Source organism: Pseudopipra pipra, chromosome 20 (assembly GCF_036250125.1).
Source record: "Pseudopipra pipra isolate bDixPip1 chromosome 20, bDixPip1.hap1, whole genome shotgun sequence".
NCBI lineage: Eukaryota > Metazoa > Chordata > Aves > Passeriformes > Pipridae > Pseudopipra > Pseudopipra pipra.
The window spans coordinates 3,395,904-3,415,628 of NC_087568.1; the positions used below are offsets into that span (position 1 = coordinate 3,395,904).

Here is a 19,725-nt window from a genome sequence, read left to right on the forward strand (position 1 = left end):
CAATTATGAAGTGACAAATTACCAGTGAAAGAGCTCATCTGTCTGTATTTATTTGTAGAGCCCCTCCTCGCCGCAAAAGCGAGGCACGGAGAGGGCCGGGATCACAGCCCTTCTCTTAAGGGTTTCAAAACACTCCGCTGACACCTCACTCCATCTCTGTCAGCACGGGGGATGCACAGAAATTAAGTGGCCAGACCGGTGCCACCAAGCAAAACGTATTTCCAAGAGTGTGCCCTGCCCCCCCCCCCCCCCCCCCGACACAGCATCTTCCACTCTCCACCCCCTCAAGCACCCAGAGGACAAGGAATAGGATTTTGAAGGGGAAGCTGGAGTCTCCCCCTGATCCCACATCTCCAAGAGCTCAGGGTTTAAGGAAATCTGGTGTTAGGAGGCTCCTGATAAACCACAGGGCTCCGAGCCCCTTTGTGTGTGCTGTCCCTGAGCTCCTTGTCTCCGTGCTGCTCACAGGGCAAGGGTGAATCCTGCGCACACCCAGCCCGGAGACACAACAAAAGCCCAAAGCCATTGCATGTGTGAGATGCTTAATTGCATTACAATCATCTTCTCTTATCAAGGAATCAGGAGAAGAGTCAAAACAGGCACTTTGATCCCCGCAGAAGCTGGAAAAACAGCAACGACTTGGCCAAGGTGCAAACCTCCTCCTCCCTCGCCGGCAGCAGAGGAGAGGGAGCAGAGTCCTTCCCCAGGTTTTGGGGGCTGAGAATGCCCCCCGCCTTTGGGGAGTGGGTGGCAGCAGAAAATGCAGCAGAGGAAAGACAGCAGCAACCAAAAAAAACAACAACAAAAAACAAAAACCAAAACAGTGGCCAGCTTGGCTTTGCTTTTCTTTCTGTTATTAGCATCGTTAAATATAGAAGCAAACCCGATTTTCAAAGCAAAATGTGGGTTTGGAGCGCCGCGGGCAGCAGTGACCCCCGGGCAGCCCGCGGCGCATCCCGGCGAGCGCTGCCCCACAGACCCCAGCGCGCTCCGCCCGGGGATGGGGGACAAAAACCCTCCGGAAGGGAGGTAAATATTTACTCTCCAAACACAAACCGCTGCCCGGAGGTTAACGAGACACACAACCACCCTCTGCAGCGGGAGCCGTCAGATGGGAGCGTGGCCGGGCGGGTGCTCCCGGGTCCCTGGGGGCTCCCAAAATGGGGCAGGGAGTGGGAATGGGCAGCTCTGGGGAGCAGCAGGTCGCTGCCAAGGAGGATAACCCCCCGTGCCCCTTCCCTCGCCCTCCAAAAGCTTCCTCCCAGCGCTTCCCAAATGAAAAAATATCGCAGCCAAGCTGCAAACCCGGGGATCGTCACTAACCAAATTGAGACACTGATTTTCCGTCTCTATCTGACCGGCTCTGCAGCCGTCGGGGGAGGATTTATCTGCGCTGTAAACCCCAGAGCGAGTTCAATCTTGTTTGTACCTGGCAACAGATCCAGGTTAAGGGAAGGCCAGCGCTAACGGCTCCTGCTCTCCCACCCACTGCTCCCAGCACCGCTCCTGCTCCATGGGGTAACTCCAGCAGGGATGGGGGCTGGAAAACATTTCGTCCATACACACTCATCACCGGGCTGGGGGTGCTGCCCGCTCTGCCCAAAGCTGAGCACCGCCCGTGCTGCCACGGCACAGGGATCACCCTGATGTGCCCAGGGTGGCCTTGGTCACCTCAGTGCCACCCAGGCAGGGACAGGCTGGCATCCAGCTGGCACATCCCTCTGCGGGCCCGGCCACGGGCATCCCAGTGGGCACAATGGCCACTTGTCCCACTGGAGGGGGACGAGAACGGGAACGTTGCAGGGAGCGATCGGGTCCCCAGCAGGTTCAGCTGGAGATGTCAAAGGGATGCGAAAATCACTCATGGAAAAACACCTGAGGAAAAGGAAAAACGTTCCTTGGCTGAGACTTGCGGTTCCCCCTGTGGTTCTGCCGTGGGTGAACTTACTCCAGGCTGCATTTAGTCAGACTCGCAGTGAGAAGGAAGGATGGGGCCCCCCCGTGGGGACAATCCCCCACCTGAATGAATAGCTCAGGACACACCAGTGAAGAACAAAAGAGGACTTGGACTGGGTTATATTTTAAAATGCTCATATATTTTCTCTTTTTTTTTTCTCCTTTTTTTTCTTTTTCTTTTTTTTTTTCTCATTTTTTCCACAATTCTAATACAATTGTTCTCAAAATACTGGCGTTTCCAGCAGCAATTCTTTCTTCTTTTTTTTTTTTTCTTTTTTTACCTTTTTTTTTTTTTTTAAGTGAATAATAATATACGGTAGTGATTTCACAGTAAAACAGACCTGCGGGAACGCCGGATATACGTGACAAAAGACACCCCCAGACCAGCCCACGCCCTCCCTCCCCTCCCCCTTACCCCCCCCCCCGAAAAAAATTTTGGAAGTGGGGGAAAAAAAAAATAAAAAGTTCATTCAAAAAAATTATTTCAAAAGAGATTTCATATAAAGCCTTTAAAACACGGTCAGAAGTTTCTCCCTCTTCTCCAGATCCCTGTGGCTGAACATTACAGAGAGAAAGAGAGAAAGTGAGAAAAAATAGAGAGAGTTTATAACAATCTCTGTAGAAGAAACAAAACAATCCAGAAAGAAAATATCCAAGAATACGGTAAGGGATAAAATTACATTTGTACAAAAATAGATTTTAACTTTATTGATGCTTTAGATATTTTTTTCCTTATGTTTTCTCTTTTTTTTTTTGTCATTCTAAATTTTAATGTTATTTTTTTTTAATCTATGCATCCCATAGCCAAGGCATCCATCACTAAGTATTGGGAATTGCTAAAGCTATTTTTTTTTTTTACTCAAACCCACCTGCTTAAAAGAAAAAAAAAAAAAACAAACAAAAAAAAAACCAAAATAGAACAAAATAAAACAGAACAAAATAAAACAGAACAAAAAGGCATCTTAAAATAGATGCAGTTCCTTTGCCTCGAGGAATACAGATCCAGATTTGGCATTTGCCAATTTGGAAAGGGATTTGGATACAATGGGAGCAAAAAAAAAAAAACCAAACAAAAAAAAAAGAAAAGAAAAGCAACAAAATAAAAAGCGAGGACAAAAAAATAGGAAAAAGAATCGACTTAAAACACAAAAAACCACGAAAAGTCTGTAATTGCTACAGTTATAATATCTGTATATGTGAGTGAGGGTATTTATACAGTGTATATATCTACAGTACATACATGTATACACACGCACATATAGCAACTTAAACCAGCTCCTGCACACTCCTCACTGATGGGGACAGCATCAGCTCTTGAGCCACATTCCTGCCAGCTCCAGCCTTTTTTAGGATGAGGAGCTGAGCCCAGGGCTCCCCTTCCCAGGGTGGAGGTCAGGGGGTCGGTGTGGGTGTCGTACACCCGCGGGTGCTGCGGGTCCTTCGCCCCTCCCTCCCCTCCTGGGGGCCCCCCTGGCCACAGAGCTCAGCATTCCAGCGCCCAGGAAACCTCAGCATCCTCATGGAGGGGCCTGGGATGTGCTGGATTCAGATTGGTTTGGGATAGGGCTTGTGTTGGAACGTGCACAGGCAGTGAGGGACATCCGGGGTGGCAGCGGGTGGCTGAAAAGCTGATGTTTGTGCTATCTTTAGAAAATTAAAGATTGTCCCACCAACAAAAAGGAATTTAAACAAAACAAAACAAAACAAAATAATTAGAAATAGATCACCCTAATCAAACCAGATTTCTGCAAGAGTACTAAGATCTGGTTAATCAAAGTCCTACCTCTCTAGTGGATAATGTGCCTTTTTTTTTCCTCTAGCCATGTCTCACCTCTCCAAACAAGCACGTCCATACTCAGCGTTATTATGATGAGGACAACAACAACAAAAAAAGCCAAAAAGTGAAAAGAATACAAATGAAAGACTCAAAACTCATGCAAAGCACGTTGCTTTAAGGCTGCTGTGGCGGATGTTATGGATGCACAAAAGCTTTTCCTTCCCTTGGGAAGGGCTGGGCTGGGAATGGAGGGGGTGGGGTGGGATCTGGGGGTTCATCACCCGCGTTCCGGGAACCCCAACTCCCCTTCACCTGCTGAAAACTGAAATCCCAGGACAAGGCTCAGCCTTTCCCCAACCCCCCTCCACCACAGGCATGGATTGAGGCTGTGAGCTGCTCCAGCAGGGAAACTGAGGCACAGGGATGCACATCCTGATGGGAAGTCTGGAACCCATGGAGCCTCCCCCTTGGCATCACACTGCCTGTGGGGGATACCCCCTGCCCATGGCATTTTATGAGGGCAAATGCTAATGGGAATGGGACGGGATGACACAGGATGGGATGGATAGGGTGGGATGGGATGGGATGAGATTGGATGACATGAGCTGGGATGAGATAGAATGAAGTGGAACAGGATGGGATGGAACAGGATGGATTAAATGACATGAGATGGGATGAGATGGGATGGGATGTATGAGATGGGATGGGGTGGGATGGAATGCAAGATGGGATGGAACGTGATAGAACATGACAGAATGGAATGGGATGGGATGAAATGGAACAGGATGGGCTGAGATGGGATAGGATGGGATGGGAAGGGACAGGATGGAATGGAATGGGACGAGATGGGATGGGACAGGAGCTCCCACCGTGCAGCCCAGCACCTTGCAGCCACCACAGCTCAGCACCCAGCCCCAAGCAGCCCCTTCCAAGCCATCCAGCAGGAAAAAAAAGTGGTTCCACCCAACAGAGAAGGACAGCGGGTTTATTCTAGTGCAATATCCACCAACTTTCCCAAAGCATCCTCATCCTCTCTGGCAAGCAAGTTCCAGGCTCCTTTCTGCTGGAAGAGCCGGCCTGGGGGCTGCCCAGGGGCTGGGTGGGCTCCGGGCTGAGCTCCACTGGGAGCCGACACCTCCCTGCACCCCCCGAGGGCTGCGCCAGCCTCACGCTGGCAGGGAACAGCCTGCTCGTGTTTCCTGGCACCCTTTCCAGATTTCATCTCTCTTGCCTAGTTTTCTTGGCAAATTCTTGCAGGGTGAAGCTGTTTAATAATATTTTCGGCGGCATGCAGGCTGCTGGGGAAACGCAGCCAAAACACTCTCCCTGCCGCCGCGGATTTGCCACTTCGGGCCAGCCTGAGGGGGAAGTTCTGACCTGAAATCCTGAGTGTTTTTTCAGCAGTGAGATGGCCTGCTGAGCTGCAGGGGATGGAGCTGGGGACTCCAGCTGCCAGGCGGGATGACAACAGGCGAGTGGCAACTGTGTCCCCTCAGAACCAGAGGTGTGAGGTGGTGGGTGCTGCTCCACCCCCCCCTCCAGGCACGAAGGAGGTGTTTTCAACCAGCCACAACCCACAGGGAGCAAGAAGAGGATCTTTGGGAGCAAATACTTTGTTGTTTTAAAGCACAAGAGGACATGGAAGCGGTGGGGAAGCCCTTGGCCAGAGGCCAACCACAGGCACCTCATTCTTGGCTCGCAGCACTTGTCCCACGGTGTGTTTGGGACAGTCCATCCTGCCAAGGGGAAAAAAAAAACCCTTCCCAACATCCCTCACCGCTTGCTCTGCTTTGTTTTTTTTCTGTAACTCAGGTTTTTGGTGGGGCACTGGAGACCCCTGATGAGGGTGAGATGATCCCTGGCTGACCTCTTGCCACACGCTCCCTGGGGAATCCCATCTTGTGGGGTGTGAGCACGCTCTTGGGACCGTGTCCCTAATCCCCAAAATCTTGTCCATCTCCCTGCTGTCACACCAAGACTCAAGGAAAGGACTGTGCAAAAGCCAAGGTGCTCTTGGTGCTCTCAGTATCCCAGACAGGAGGAGGGGTGGGTGCTGCCATGTTCCCCACCCAGTTGGGACCTCTCAGCCCCCACATCTGTGCCCGACTGGGGAGATTCAGGGGAGGGGGAGCCCTGTTCTTGCTTCACCACTAATTAACAGCTGCAATTAACCAGCCTGGCCAAGCACTCCCACTAATTGTTGCCTTGCAGTGTTTTGCACGGCTGAAACAACAGGAGCAGCCTCCTGGGTGAGCCGAAACCCCCGAGTGGGGTCATGCTGGGATGCTGGGGCAGTGCCAGGATACTGGGGCCATGCTGGGATTCTGGGGCCATGCCGGGATGTTGTGCTGAGGGCAGGGGTCCCAGCAGGCCCCCATGAGCTGGGGTAGGGCAATAGGGAGTCCCTGGCAGCCTTAAAGCAAGTGCTCCAGCTGGCTCTTTCTGCGTGGGCAGCTCCACACCCAGCGCAGAGGCATCTTTGGGAAGAGCAGCGATGCCCAGCCGCCCTCTGGGAAGGCAGAGGGGGATTTTTCAGGTGCACACTCTGCACAGAGGGTGACCCAGCTCCCTGTGCCACCGGTCCCCTGTTATTTAGTGGGGGGGATTCAGCTCAATCCCAAATCCTCTGCTGTGAACTGGAAGGAGAAGGCTCTGTGCAGCCACGGGTGACTCATTCACGGGGCACGGCCGGGCCGCCTCTCCCTCCGCAAAGTAACTACCGAGACTACTAATAATAGTTAGAAACCAAAAATAGAATTCTTTTTTTTTTTTCTTGGTTGGGTTTTTTTTTTTTTTTCTCTTCTCTTTTTCAAAAAAACTCCATCCTCTGAAAATAGCCAGCTGCAATCCGGCGAGTTCAGCCACTCCCCTCAGCTTGTCCAAACCCCACTGCCCCCGAAAGGGCTGGGACTGTCCCCGGCCCCGCTCCTGCCCCGGGGCACCCACGGAGGGGGGGGTGGGTGATGCCAAGCCCGGCTGGTGGCTCATCCCAAAACTCATGGCACGGCGGGGGCCGGGCAGGGGGTGGGTGGCGAGCTCTCTCCGCTCCCACTTCTCTACATCTAGCGCAGGGGACCAGCGAGCAGGTCTGGAGATGCAGCAGTGACAGCAAACGGACAGGGGTGAAGGCGATGAGGAGGCGAGGACGGCGGGGGGTCCCCCCCCGGATCAGACGGTGCCTCCGGCGCTGGGGTGAGGAGGGAGGGACGGGCTGGGGCGGCGGCGGAGGAGGAAAGCGGAGGGAGGGGCCCCGCGGGACCCCCCGGCCGGGCGAGGGACTGACCCAGCAGCAGTTTCTCTAAGTCATTTGATGGGGCGCTTCCAGCATTTCCATCAAGAAGGTGTCGATGGGTGTGTCTCCTATTAGCTTGAAGAAGAAGAGGTGCTCCAGGCATTTCAGGCCGATGGACCGGAGGGCTGGGAGGCGGAGCAGGAGCTTTGCAAACCTGGGGGACAGGAGACATGGCACAGTCAGACACCTCCCCACCTCCAGCCCCGCTTCTGCCCGGCCCCCCAAAGCTCAGAAGGGTTGGGAGTCAGACACAACCTCCTGCTGCCAAAGAGACGGGGCTACACCCAGAGCTGTGCAGAGAAATCATTAATTATGTCCCCAGCCTTGAAGATCAGGCAGCCACGGTGGATATCCACAACAAACAGTGCTCATAGCTGAGGCTGGGAGGGTAAAACAAGAAATGAAAGGTCAGCCCCGGACTGGGGTGCACCACTGGTTTGGTGCATGTGCATCACCACCCAGTGAGCACCCTGAGGTGCTCGTGGGGTCCCCACACCACAGCCACGGCGAGGAGGCACCACGGGGCCAGCCTTGGCACAGGCAGAGGTGCAAACAGCTTCAGCAGCTGGATCTTTGGTCAGGGAAAAGGGCAAGCAGCCGGGAAGGGGATGGAGGAGATGGTGAGTGGCATTAGCTGGCACTTGGCTTGGCGATGTCCCGTTCCTGCAGGCACTGGGCACCTCCCAGGCAGCTCCACCAGCCCTCACTGGGGCTGCTGGCCATCCCCAGCTGCAGCTGAGCCCTGGGGCTGCTGGCACAGCAGAAACCTGGCTGACAGATGGGCTGCAGGCACCTCGGGGGTGAAGCCAATGGAAGGAGACAAGGGCTTTGACACAGAAGTTGGCAGGAGCCCTGCAAACCATCCAGCACATGGGGTGCTCCCAGGCCCAGTACGGAGCCCCAGCGGAACAAAAGCCCTGTCTCCCCAGCCTGCCCTGCCTGGAGTAGATGCTATCAGGTCACCCTCGTGATGCCAGCAAGAGCTGACAGGCAGAAGGACAGGCAGGAGGGCTGGGAAGAGCCAGGGGGGCTGGGGAGAGCCGGCAGCACTGCAGGAGCCAGCTGGGATGGAGATGAGCCCAATGGATCCATATCATGGAAAAGCTGCTGTGTGTTGGGCTCTGAGGGTGGCAAGAGGCTACAGAGCCAGGAGAGAGCCACCAGTTCCTGCAGAGTGCTTTGGAGCACCCTGGGGTGGCCCCACTCTGCCTGCCCATGCCCTGGGGTGCAGGCAGCAACTGGATCTCACCTCCCAGTACCACCTCCTGGTACAAAGCCCTTGAGTGAGTGATCCCCACACAGGAAAAAGCCCTTTAATGGCCAGGAGTGTAGTTATTTGCTTTTCCTGCTACAAAAAGCAGGGCTTGAACATAAGCAAAGACCCAAAGAGAAGGGGACCCTCCAGAAAACACACACACACATAGAGACATGCACAAACACACAGATATTACACATGCATGCACAATTCTCTCTCCCTACTTTCTTTTTTTTTTTTTTTTTTTTTGCTGAGCTGGCGAGAACGGCGGGAGCAGAGCCAGGAAAAACAAATCAGTCCTACCATCCCATTCAGGAAGTTTCACTTTAAACCAAACCAGATGATGGCTCCAGCCCTCGGATATGTTTAACTGTGAGATAACCAGCCCGGAGCACAACGTGCCAGGGCTGGGGCTGGGAGGGGAGAAAACAGCCCTGATTCCTGACTCCCTGCGGCTGCTGGGTGTCACGTAGGCACCCCGTGGAGCAGCAGGGGCTGCAGGGGGGGAGCATGGGTGGGTTTTTCCTAGGAATGCCTCTCTCTGCCCTGCTGCTGCAGAGGAGTTCTCTTTTGGTGTTTACATGGTGCTCCCAAAGCTCTTGCTGGCCGGGGACTCAGCTGAAGCCCCGCACTGGAAGGCACCTGGAGTGGTGGGAAGCCCAGTGATCCCACAGCGTGGAGAGGGGAGGGGACCCATCATGGCTCGAGCAGGAGTTTGCTCAACCACAGGAAGAACTTGTTTCCAGCCTCAGATGGTGATCACATTGTGCCATGAGACCAGGAGGATGGAGAGAGTTCCTGAGAACTTTGTTGAGCTCTTGTGCAACTCCGGACTCCCAGCCCACGAGTTAACCCTCCCGAGTCACCTGGGATTATTTCACCCCTGCCCTGCACCGTAGGAGACATGGGGTGAGGTCAGCAGTGCCCGGTCACAGCTCTCAGGGCATCCCTCAGCATGCAAAACCTTTAAGGTCACCAAGGAAAGGTGTGGGGATCACACAAAGAGGTCCCCAACCCAAGGTCAATCAAAGCCAGTGAGAGATTAAACTCCAGAGCTCCTGGTGCAGCTTCCAGACTTAAAACACTCCCTTACACATCACTGAGCATGGAGGCAGAGCCCTGGGGAACTGGTTTGAACTGGTGGCTCAGTGACTGTGCTCAGTCATGCACAACAGCTTGGCAGTGGTTTGGGTGATGAAGAGCAGGGCTGTCCTCGTGACAGTCCCCTGCCCACCCGCAGCCCAGCCCCAGCCCAGCCCCTGTCCAGCAGCATGTGCAAGGGCACCACAACCTGTCTGTGGATACCAGGGAACAATCCAGGAGAGCTGCTGGCCATGACTCCCAGGGCAGCTCTCCCTGTTCCAGGTATGGCTGGCTGTGATCACAGCTCTTCTGCTACACCACAACAACCAAAGTGCAGGCTCTGGCTCTGCATTTGCTTCAGAAATGCATTTTAATAACGCTTTTTGGAAGAAAAGTCAGCTTGAGAGTTGGCCTGGGGTCCACACAAACCACCTGGGGGAGGAGAGGTAACCACCCCTGCTCCGTGCACTGTGCTCATCCCTCACTTCCCCTCCTCGCCACAACTCAAATGCACCCATTGGCACCTTCACCCTCACTCTCCCTGCCACAAGCCAACCAAGAACACCCCAGAAGCCCCTTAAGAACCCATCTTTCTTCATCTGCCAGCAGAGTGGCACCCAAAGCGGGGAGGGAGGAAGGTCCAACATTACTTCTGGAGGCATGATCTGCCCACTGCATTCACTGCTGTGAGAGCTTCCTTCTTTTTATCCAGACACACAAGACCAGGAATGCAGGTGGGATGCAAATCCCAGTTGCTTGGGCTGTTTTTCCCAGTATCCACGCACCAGTAGCAGTTTCCAGTGCTTTGCTTGCTTGCTCAAAAAACTGTCAGTAACTTAACTGGCAGTTGCCAGCTTCAGGCTGTAACTGGGAAAATGCGCCCACTCAGCTCCGGAGCGGTCCAGGAAAGCATTCCTAATTCCCCCTCCCATTCCCAGCTGGATTGGGGAAGGCGGGGAGGGGAGAAAAGAGCATCAATTGAGGCTTTCACTTCCCAGCAATGATGCTCATCTGCCACCGAAAATTAACTCCATGTGAGTCTTATTTTCGCTGTGGTTTGCTCTCCGTGGTTTCCAAAAGGGAAATGATACCCCCTTCCCACATGTGCTCATCCCACTGCTGCGGCCGCGGGAGCCGGGGCTCCTCAGGTCTGCCCACCTTGTCCTGGCTGGGATGGATTTACTGGCGTGGGAAAAAGGACCTCTCTGCACTGCACAGGGGGATTTTCTGAGGGTGTTCACAGGCAGAAATGAGGGGTTTATCTGCAGAGAATGTTCACTCTGAGCAGAGCTGGGAACAGAGAGCCCCAAACGGAAGGGACCCAGCAGCTGTGTGCTGGTGTGACCCCGAGGACATCCCTCAGACCTGCCCCAGGATGCAGCACCCTTTGCAGGGGGTTTCCCTGGGGTGTGAGGCTGCAGGAGGACGGGGCACAGGGGACTCACCTCCCGGGCTGGTCGGGGTATTTGTGTTTGCAATAAGCCTCTAGCGACGCGTACACCTTCTCCCGCAACGCCTCCACTTCGGCCGGGTTCGACAGACCCTTCGAGTCTGAAAGGCAACAAAAACACCATCAGCCAAAAAATCTCCAGGCTTTCCAGGCAGGCAAGGACCCCCCATGAGCTCCCCAGCTCCCTCCATCCCGCTCAGCACCACCAGACCAGGGCAGAGTGTGGATGCAGGGTGTGAGCCCTGGGTGTTTGGGGCAGTACCAAACAACTCCTGGGGAGCATTCAAGCCCTCAAAGGTTTGCCTTGTGACTACAGATCTGGTTTATTCCGCTTCATATCCCCACCCCAACCGTTTTGGCTCATTCCAGTGGTCCCTCATTTGAAGGGTTTAAGCCCCCCTTAAGTCCTGGGCTTGTGGGATTTCTCCCTCCAGCACAAGCCCTGAGCTGGGGCTAAAGGAGAAGCCCCAGCTCTGGCAGGTCCCCTGTGACACAGCCAGGATCTGTTTTTAGTAGGGTGAAAGGGACAGTCAAGAAATCGATATCCCCAAGCACATGTGCCACGGGAACCTCTCCAGATTCCCCTTCTTTTACCATATACGGCTAATCCCAAATTACAGACAATAAATTACTGGTGATTACAAGGAGGGCAGGGAATAAAAAAAAAAAAAAAGCCAAGAAGAAAAACAAACCCAAGAAACAGCAATAAACCCTGCTGAAACGGCCTGGCCTGGGTTTGGTGGGAAAATCCAGGGAAGGAGCCGTGCTTGGGCACAAACTGTGCTCCTGAGAGGGCAGGGAAGGGAGGGGAGGGGTGGCTGTGGATGTGGAGGTCTGTCCTTGGCTTTTTTGCTCTGGACTGACCTGCTCTAAAATACAGAGACACCCTCTGAGCAGAGCTGTGCAGGTATGTGCAGGCTGCCAGCTGGCTCCTGCTGCACAGGGATTTGCTCCCCAAAATGCTGGAGACAAGCCCTGGCACTGAACCTTTTTCTTCCCTTGGGCAGCTCGGGCCAGGGAGGAAAAGCGAGCAGCATGAACCTTCCTGGAGTCTGTGGAACCAAGCAAACTGCTGACAGATGTTCAAGTTCTTGTGTATTTTATGAGCACGTTTCATGTCTTTCACCCTCTCCAGGTCTGCGAAGGGCTTTTCCAGAAACACGGGTAATAAAACCCTCTGGATGATGAGATCAGGAAACAGAGACAACAATGTCCGTGCTCTGGCACTGCTCTAATCTGTACTTTTCTCTTAAAGGATGTCTACATTCAATTTTGCTTCGATTCAGGGATAATTCCCTCATGCACTAGAACTTTCTTCTCACAGAGTCACTCTAAAAGGGGGGCAAAGCTGAGAGGATGAGGGGGAATGGCTGTAAACTGAAAGACAGCAGGCTTAGATTGGATACTAGGAAGAAATTCTTCCCTGTGAGGGTGGTGAGACACTGGAACAGGTTACCCAGAAAAGCTGTGCCTGCCCCTGCAAGTGTTTAAGGGCAGGCTGGACAGGGCTTGGAGCAACCTGGGACAGTGGAAGGTGTCCCTGCCCATGACACGGGGTGTGAAAGGATGAACTTTAAAGTGCTTCCAACTTAAACCACTCTGTGATTCTGTGAAAGGGAGGAATGGATAAGAGCACTGGCACAGATCCAGATCCACCCCTGCCCTACACAGGACATGCCTGTAAGGTGGCAGAGCCTGTGCAGCACTTAATTCAGCTTTCACCCTTGCCTCTCTTCCTTCTTGCCCTGTCCTTGGTAACGGGGTGCTCTCAGCTACTTGCAGTGGAGATTTATAGGGAAGAAGAGGTGCCAAAAGGACAGAGCATCAGCCAAGAGGGCACAGGAGAGAAGATACAGTCATGTACCAGGGTTGAAGAGGACAATGGCTCGCAGGCAGCCCAGCTCTGTCTTGTCCATCAGCATGTCTCGCATTTTTGACACGAGTTCTGTCAATACTCTGCAAAGGACACAGAAATCACAGGCGTCAGTGTTAAAGAGAAATGAGAACACCCAGGTGTCAGAGCCAGAGTGAGTTCCTCTGGTCACAGTTAACGAAGCCAGGGGATGGTGCTCGCTTGTACCAGCTGAGGATGTGGCCTCATCTTCCTCCTCTATCAAAAATAGCTCATTAGGAACACCAATAGTTCCCGTGAGGTACAACAGGGGCCATAAAAACTGGCTTCATCCATTCACCGAGAGGCTTTGGCACCTGAGAAAGCTGCCTAAAAATAAAAAATAATAATAAAAACCCACCCCAACAGGTACCTAAAAGTAATTTCCTCTGCCGGTAATTTTTATTGCTCCCTTCGCTCCTACCGCAGGTGCCGGTCTTGAAATATTTTCCACTGATTGCCCAGTTTTTCATGTTAGATCCTGCAGGGAAGTCATGATCTTGCACTTATGACCTCACAGGAACAAATGATGTCACCCAGGTCTGAAGAACAATTTCCTTGCAAGGCACAGCACCAAAGGTGATTTGCTTTCGACTAAGTCGCCTCAAGACGAGTGTCAGGCAGAGAAATCGGCATTTCAGCGGCGTCTGGAGCCACGCTGTGGGTCAAACACCCTGGAAGTCTGGCTTTAAAACACTTTCCCAAAGTGTTTGAGATTAAAGAGCCCGCGGGACACGCACGTGGAACCTGCTGAGTATTTTTGGTGCCTTTTCATTGTGAAAATAAAATCACGTCTTGGTCCAATTAAAGATGAAAAGAAACAATGGAGTGGCCTCCTTGTAACATTAGAAGGCATCTGGACCCCATGAAAGAGGCTTTGATTTGCACTGGGCAGCTTTCTCCCTGTTCTGGGCTGTTGGGTTTTGCAGGTTTAAGAGGAGGATTTAATGTTTTGGCCTGCAGCAGGGACCACAACACTTCCATGCACGCCATGGGATGGCCACCCTCACCCTGGGCTCCTCCGAGGTTGCAACGTGGGGAACGGAGGCAGTTTGGTGCAGAGACAGAGATGGGGATGTCCAGACAAGGTGTTTAGAGATGCAATCCACCCATCCATCCATCCATCCATGCATCCATCCATCCTCCCTCCCTCTGCCCACCTGTCGAAGATGGCCCCGACGCCAGCGCTGTGCGCGCTGTTCCGGTGCACGTGGAGCCCGGTGGCTAAGAGGATCCCGTCTTTCACAGCTATGGAGCGGTGGGAGAAGGAGGCAATTAGGAGCTCATTCCACCCTGGGGAGGAGAGAACAACCAAGGCTGCGGGTTAGAGCCACCTCAGCAGGTCTGGGAATCAGAATCACCTCCCCAGTGCTAAAAAGAGGAGGAACGTGCTGGAGGAAAGTGGCTGGATGTGGGAAGGGAGAGGGGAGCCAGCCTTTTCTTGGATGTCAGGGAAGGAAAAAACCATTAAGAAACAAATGCACTAAAAATATAACGCTAATAAGGGAAGCAGTTTCCTCTATAAACCGTGCAGACACGGCAGCAAACAGCTCTGCCTGCTCCTCTCGCTGTGAACCTCTGTGTGGGTGTGGAGCCCTGTGCTCCCCTCTGCCCTCACCCGCTGCCTCCCAGCACTTCCACACCTATCAACGCTTTCTATCACTTAATTGGGCTCATTTTCAGGCCATAACAGGGCAGGAAAGTTCATTCACCATCATTCAGCTCTGTAAAAGGGACCAGGAAAACTCTGTCTTGTGGGTTTGCTGCTTCTGCTGTGTCAACACTGGGAGGGATTGTGTCTGCTCTCTGCACCGGGGTGTCCCACGTCCATGACTGCTCCATGAACTGCTTCCATAGCTGCTTGGAAACCAGCTTTTAGTCTTATTATCTGCTGGACATGTTATTTTGGGATATAGGAAACACATCCTCTGAGCCCAGACCTAGTTACAGGGAAGGGAAGGGAGATGGAACCTCCCCACCTTCCAGCTCTCCTTCCCAATCCAACACCTCTTTAAATTCCTAAATCCATCACAGGCTCAGTTCAAGAATGCCTGAAACAAAGCCACGACCAGAGGACGTGCTGCAAAGTTTGAAGGGTGGAAATTTTGGTGACTTTCAACCAAGGAGCAGCATTTTTGGGAAGAGAAGACAGTTCTTCTGCAACACTGGTCACGTGGCTGATTTACCCAGCCAGAACATGTCCTGGAGTTCAGAGCACAGGGCTGCCTGGCAGGGTCCAGAAACATCAAGATATTTGGCTTTGGTGTCTTTTTTTCCCAGTCTGGAAAAGCAACACAACAATCCTTCACCCCTCCTGCCACAGGAACACGTCGCGTCTCACTGACTGGAATAAACACAAGGTCCATGTGTGCTGTATTTACCTACTGCTGCAGCCATGGGTTGTGCCATTAGAAATGTTGACAAGGAATAAAGTTCACTCTTTCCTAAGTGGCCACAGGATGTTTCCACCCCAATCACGGGAACGTTTATTTGGCTATTTACTGGGTGAGGCCTGGCACTTTCACAGGGATTGCAACACTGTGAAACCCAAGGAGAACGGAGGAGAAGATGTGGGACTGCACCAGGAGCCTGAAGAAACTGTGTTCCCTGGATGAAGAGGAACTCCCAGAGCCAGACCCACGGGAAGGTGCCAGGGGTGCCTCCCTCCAGCCATCACACACAGACCCACGGCAGCTCCACATGCAGCTCCAACCAACAAAAACCAGAGCTGGCTCACAACATCCATTCCAAGCTGGGCTTATTCCAGAGAAGGAGCACTGAATTAATCAACATCCTTCAGCTAAATTATTCCCATGTAGAGCTGGGATGTTCCAGCTGAAACGGGGAAGCTGTTTCTACATGGTCCTTTCACCAGAACATCCCCAAAGAGCTCACAAAATAGAGACAAGCAGGAAATATTAGGTGTAACCACAGGCAGAAAATTTGAGTTAAGAGACCAAACAAGTCTACTCCAAGATTTTTGCATTTGAGCCCAAGCTCTGAAGAAGCAGAGCAGATTTCTTCAATTTGTGTGACTCCTTCCTCACCACACAAGGTGGCTGTGCAGCCTCCAGGGATGCTTTGGCTCCTCTGGGATAGGGAAGGCACCTTGGCAGCGCAGTGACCATCGTGACAATCCACCTCACTGCCAAGTTTCCCCACCAGCCCTACAAAACCAACTGCAGCTGCAGAGATGTAATGCTCAGCATCCTCTGCCAGGCTGAGAAAACATCAGGCTATTCCTGTCTCAGCCCTAGCAAGCTTGGAAATGAGAAAACACGGGGAAAAACAGGCTTAAAAAGTCAGGTTTCCTTCCCCTCCAAAAAGCTCAGAGAGGGAAATATTTTTAAATGATTCAGGATCTGAGGAGAGCTGCTGCCAGCCCATCCAGCACTGCTCCTCCAAAGATGTGTGCTCCACTTATTTTGCCTCCCAGGATGCATGACTGAACCTGACTGACGCTCTTAGCTGAATTTTAATACCTTAATATTTCATGGGCAGCTGTTCTCAGCAGGCCGCTCTCCACACTCAATAATACATAGAGCCACTGGTTAAAAGACTTGGGGGAGGTTATCTGAGGCCCTGGCAGAGACACTCGGAGCAGGGAGCCCACTGGAGCTGCTGCAGGTGCTCAGCAACCTCATTCCTATGGGGTTAGAGCCACCATGAAATTTGGGATGTGACGGGGTCTGCAGCCCCTCTGCTCCTGCCCATGGAGTGGCCCCGAGGGGGAGAACATCAGGTCAGGAACATTCAGCTTCCATTAGCTGCCCTCTAAAGAGAAAGGAAAACCTGGAGCTGTTGTTGTGGGTTTTGGTCCCTCTTCACAAAGGGAATCTGGTCTGAATCCAGCTCTTCCCTGAGATATTTGCAGGAAGCTCTCAAAGATTCCTGCAGAGATGCTTCCCTGCTCATCCACTCTCACGAGAGGCTCTAGAGACCCTCTTCAAAAACACATTTTTGTACGTTCCACAGAGGGCCTGGAGCCAGCTCTGGCAATACTGACACCCACGGAAAAGCCAGAGGAGCACTTTCACCAAGGGGATGCAGGAGTTATCCTGGGAGGGTGCAGGACCTGGCCAAGTCTGCAGAGAGAATAACCCCCCAAAAATTTTCATTCCCAGACTACTAGATGAGCTGTGACTATAAAAATCCCCTTTCAGTAAAATAAGTGGAAAACACACACCAGTAAACAGTGTGACTTAAACAACCAGACACTCTTGAGGTGAAGGATGTCAGAGAGGTTGTGAGGGGAACGGAGTATCTGTGTGTAGGGCCAAGGTACTGGCTGACAGTCAATAAAAAGTTGCACAAAGTTTAAAGATTCGTGCACTTGGGCTACAGTCAGCCTTAAAAAACAGAATGGCAGCTAGAGTTGGTGTGGTGGAAATGGGAAAACACTGATCCCATCACCTTCCTACCCTAGAGTCCCTACAGCTTCTTCTGAAGCTGGACAGACCTTGGACTCAAAGAGTTCTAACAGTTCCTATGTTTTGTGTTGATGTGAATCTTGCACTTGGTCCTTACAACACTCTTCTGCCCAATTTCATGGGGATTTATTGGGGGGGGACACATTTTCTATGGTAAAAAGTCAGAATGCTGCCATCAAGGTGGATCAGCAGCATCTTCTCTACAGAGACTCGAGGTCATAAGGGTGCAGAGAGAGGAGCCACACTCTGCAGGCTTCTCTCCTCTTGAATTCCCTACAAAAGTGAATTTTGGGGAAACAAGAGGAACTTTTAGAACTGTCAGGGACTTCAAAGTCCCCAGCTTACAAAGAGCTTCATGCCTAAAACACATCCTCACTGAGCTCTGCTCTGATTTCTTGCCCTCCACGATCTTTGTACAGCAGCAGGGGCTTGAATTCACTCAATGGGGGAAGACCCCCAAACTGCTTTCCACCTCCCAAATCCTGCAGCCCCCCTGCTGCACAAGGAAATTTAAAATAAGCCCAGAGAATTTTATTTTCATCTTGGTGGGTGGGAGAAGGAGGGTGATATAGTTTTCTCCCCTTTCTGGTTTTAATTATGATCAAACATTTTAGCTGGATGAAATTTCATGGAGGCCCAAAGCCCACTTGGTCTCTCAAGTCTCAGCCTGGGAGGAAGGCAGAGTGTTAAGTCTCTTGGTTTAAATCACCCAGCACCCATCTCTGAGCCCCTCACTCATGAGAGATGAAGCCAGGCCATTTTTCAGCTGATTGGCAGCTGGTGCCACGTTCTGGATCCCATTCAGCAACACGTGTCCCTTGGGGCTTTTTAAATCCTATTTAGAGATTGAACGGTCAGAGGCTGTTACTCAGAATCAGTTAAAGGTTTTCAAGCTGCCAGGACCTATATCTAAGGGTAGTACCTGTCCCAGTGAGATGCAGCACTCCCATCCCACTCACCTGCTCGGAGCAAGATGACCTGGTCGTCCAGGGGCAGCTCGGAGAAGTGGGGGATCCTCTTGGCCCACTCCACCAGGGTGAAGAGCTGTTTGTCTGCTGCCTGGCATATGTTCGTCACTGGGTCATTGGGCTGCCAGGAAAAAGAGAATGGAAAGGCTTGGAGAAGGCAGAGCAAGGAGAGGAGAGGCTGGAGCAGCAGCTGAAGGGGCTTTCTGCCTCCCTGCCACCCCCGAGCTGGATGTTATCAGTCACAGGGAGAGGAGGTGATTTGGCCTCTCCACCACATGGGTTTTAATAGTTTTTAGCAAGCTCCAAAGTGGGAATTGGGAGTGCTGAGAACCAATATCCATCACACTGACTGATGAATCAAAGGACCTCCAGCCCAGGGAAGGGCAGGCTCCCCATGCCAGCATCTCCCAGCTCGATAAACCAGCACCAGAGGGGGCATTACAGAAAAAAAGAGAAAACCCCTTTCCTTTGAAATATTATCCAGTAACAAAAACCATCTGCTCTCAAGGAGGACAGTCAGCCTAAACACACCAAATCCCTGTTTAAAGGAACTGCTAACAGCTCAAGTGGGTTTGTGATTAGGAACTGGAAGAGCCTGTCTAACCCTGACTGAGGCAGAGCTCACTGGTACAAGTGTGTGTGTAGGGTTTACCTCTCTGGACAGGGATGTATGAGCCCTTCCACATCTCCCCCTGTAATCCCTGCTGATATCCAGCAGCCTGGATTGTACAATTGTTTTTCTTCCATGTCCTTAAAAGAGCAGTTTCCAAACCAGAAGGAGCAGTGTTTACTTCACCCCTGGACTGCAGGGGGAACGGGGTGTGAATTCAGAGGCAGAGCAGACACGACCACCAGTGTAACCTCTCCCCCTGCAAGGCCATTCCTCACCACTTTGTGCCACAGGAAACCCCTCTCCCAGGCTGGACAAACAAGGGTCACGCTGCTCAGTCACCCTCCTGCCCCCCACAGCCTTGCCCCAGACCCTGGCCCAGTCCTCTCTGCTGTGCCCTGGCAGCAAACCCAAACTCTCTGCCTCATGGCCACCATCTCCCATTCTCCAGGCTTAAAATAACCAGGATCTGGCAAGCTCAGGGCACTTGCCTTGAGGTATTTTCAGCTGTTGCGTGCAGAGATGGATGGGCACGGGCTGGCACTGCCGTGGGGACGGGCCCCCCTGCTCTGCCCCTCTCCAGCAGCTCCCAGGGAGCTGAGGCTCTCCCCTGGGGAGGGAGATGTGAGCAGGGATTGGGCTTTTACCTGGCAGAGGGAGAAAAGATGGGATTTCCCTCTGGACAACAGGAAATGGCTAAACTGGGTGTGAGGAGGAGGTGTGAGGAGGAGCTTTGCAGGGTTGTTTCGCTGGAAGCACAGGGAATGTTGGCATTTAGAGGCGTTTTCAGGAAGGGTGAGAAGGAACACCTGTGGTGCAGCCTATAGGAATGTCTCCAACCTCAAGCCATCTCAGTTTGGTCAGCTGGAGCATCCAGGTGGAGAAACCCGGCGTCCTGGCTCCCGTGGGATGGGGATGGAGCCCTGTGTGCCCCAGAGGGGACATGACCTATGGGAGAGCCCATGCTCCAGCACAACCTGACCCAGCACGTGCCTGCACAGCCCCACAAAAGG

The 19,725-nt window shown here is 52.5% G+C and overlaps 1 protein-coding gene across 1 annotated transcript in view; it reads right to left on the minus strand.

Annotated features, from left to right (window-relative positions):
- Positions 1–2,074: 2,074 nt before the first annotated feature.
- RXRA (retinoid X receptor alpha) overlaps positions 2,075–19,725 on the minus strand; it is a 106,318-nt gene continuing 88,667 nt past the window's right edge. The window contains exons 6-10 of the mRNA XM_064676750.1: positions 18,094–18,223; positions 13,865–13,997; positions 12,678–12,769; positions 10,809–10,914; positions 2,075–7,179 (exon numbers count right to left, since the gene is read on the minus strand). Coding sequence (XP_064532820.1) covers positions 7,032–7,179; positions 10,809–10,914; positions 12,678–12,769; positions 13,865–13,997; positions 18,094–18,223 — 609 coding nt within the window. The 3' untranslated portion in view covers positions 2,075–7,031. The remainder of the gene's footprint in view (positions 7,180–10,808; positions 10,915–12,677; positions 12,770–13,864; positions 13,998–18,093; positions 18,224–19,725) is intronic.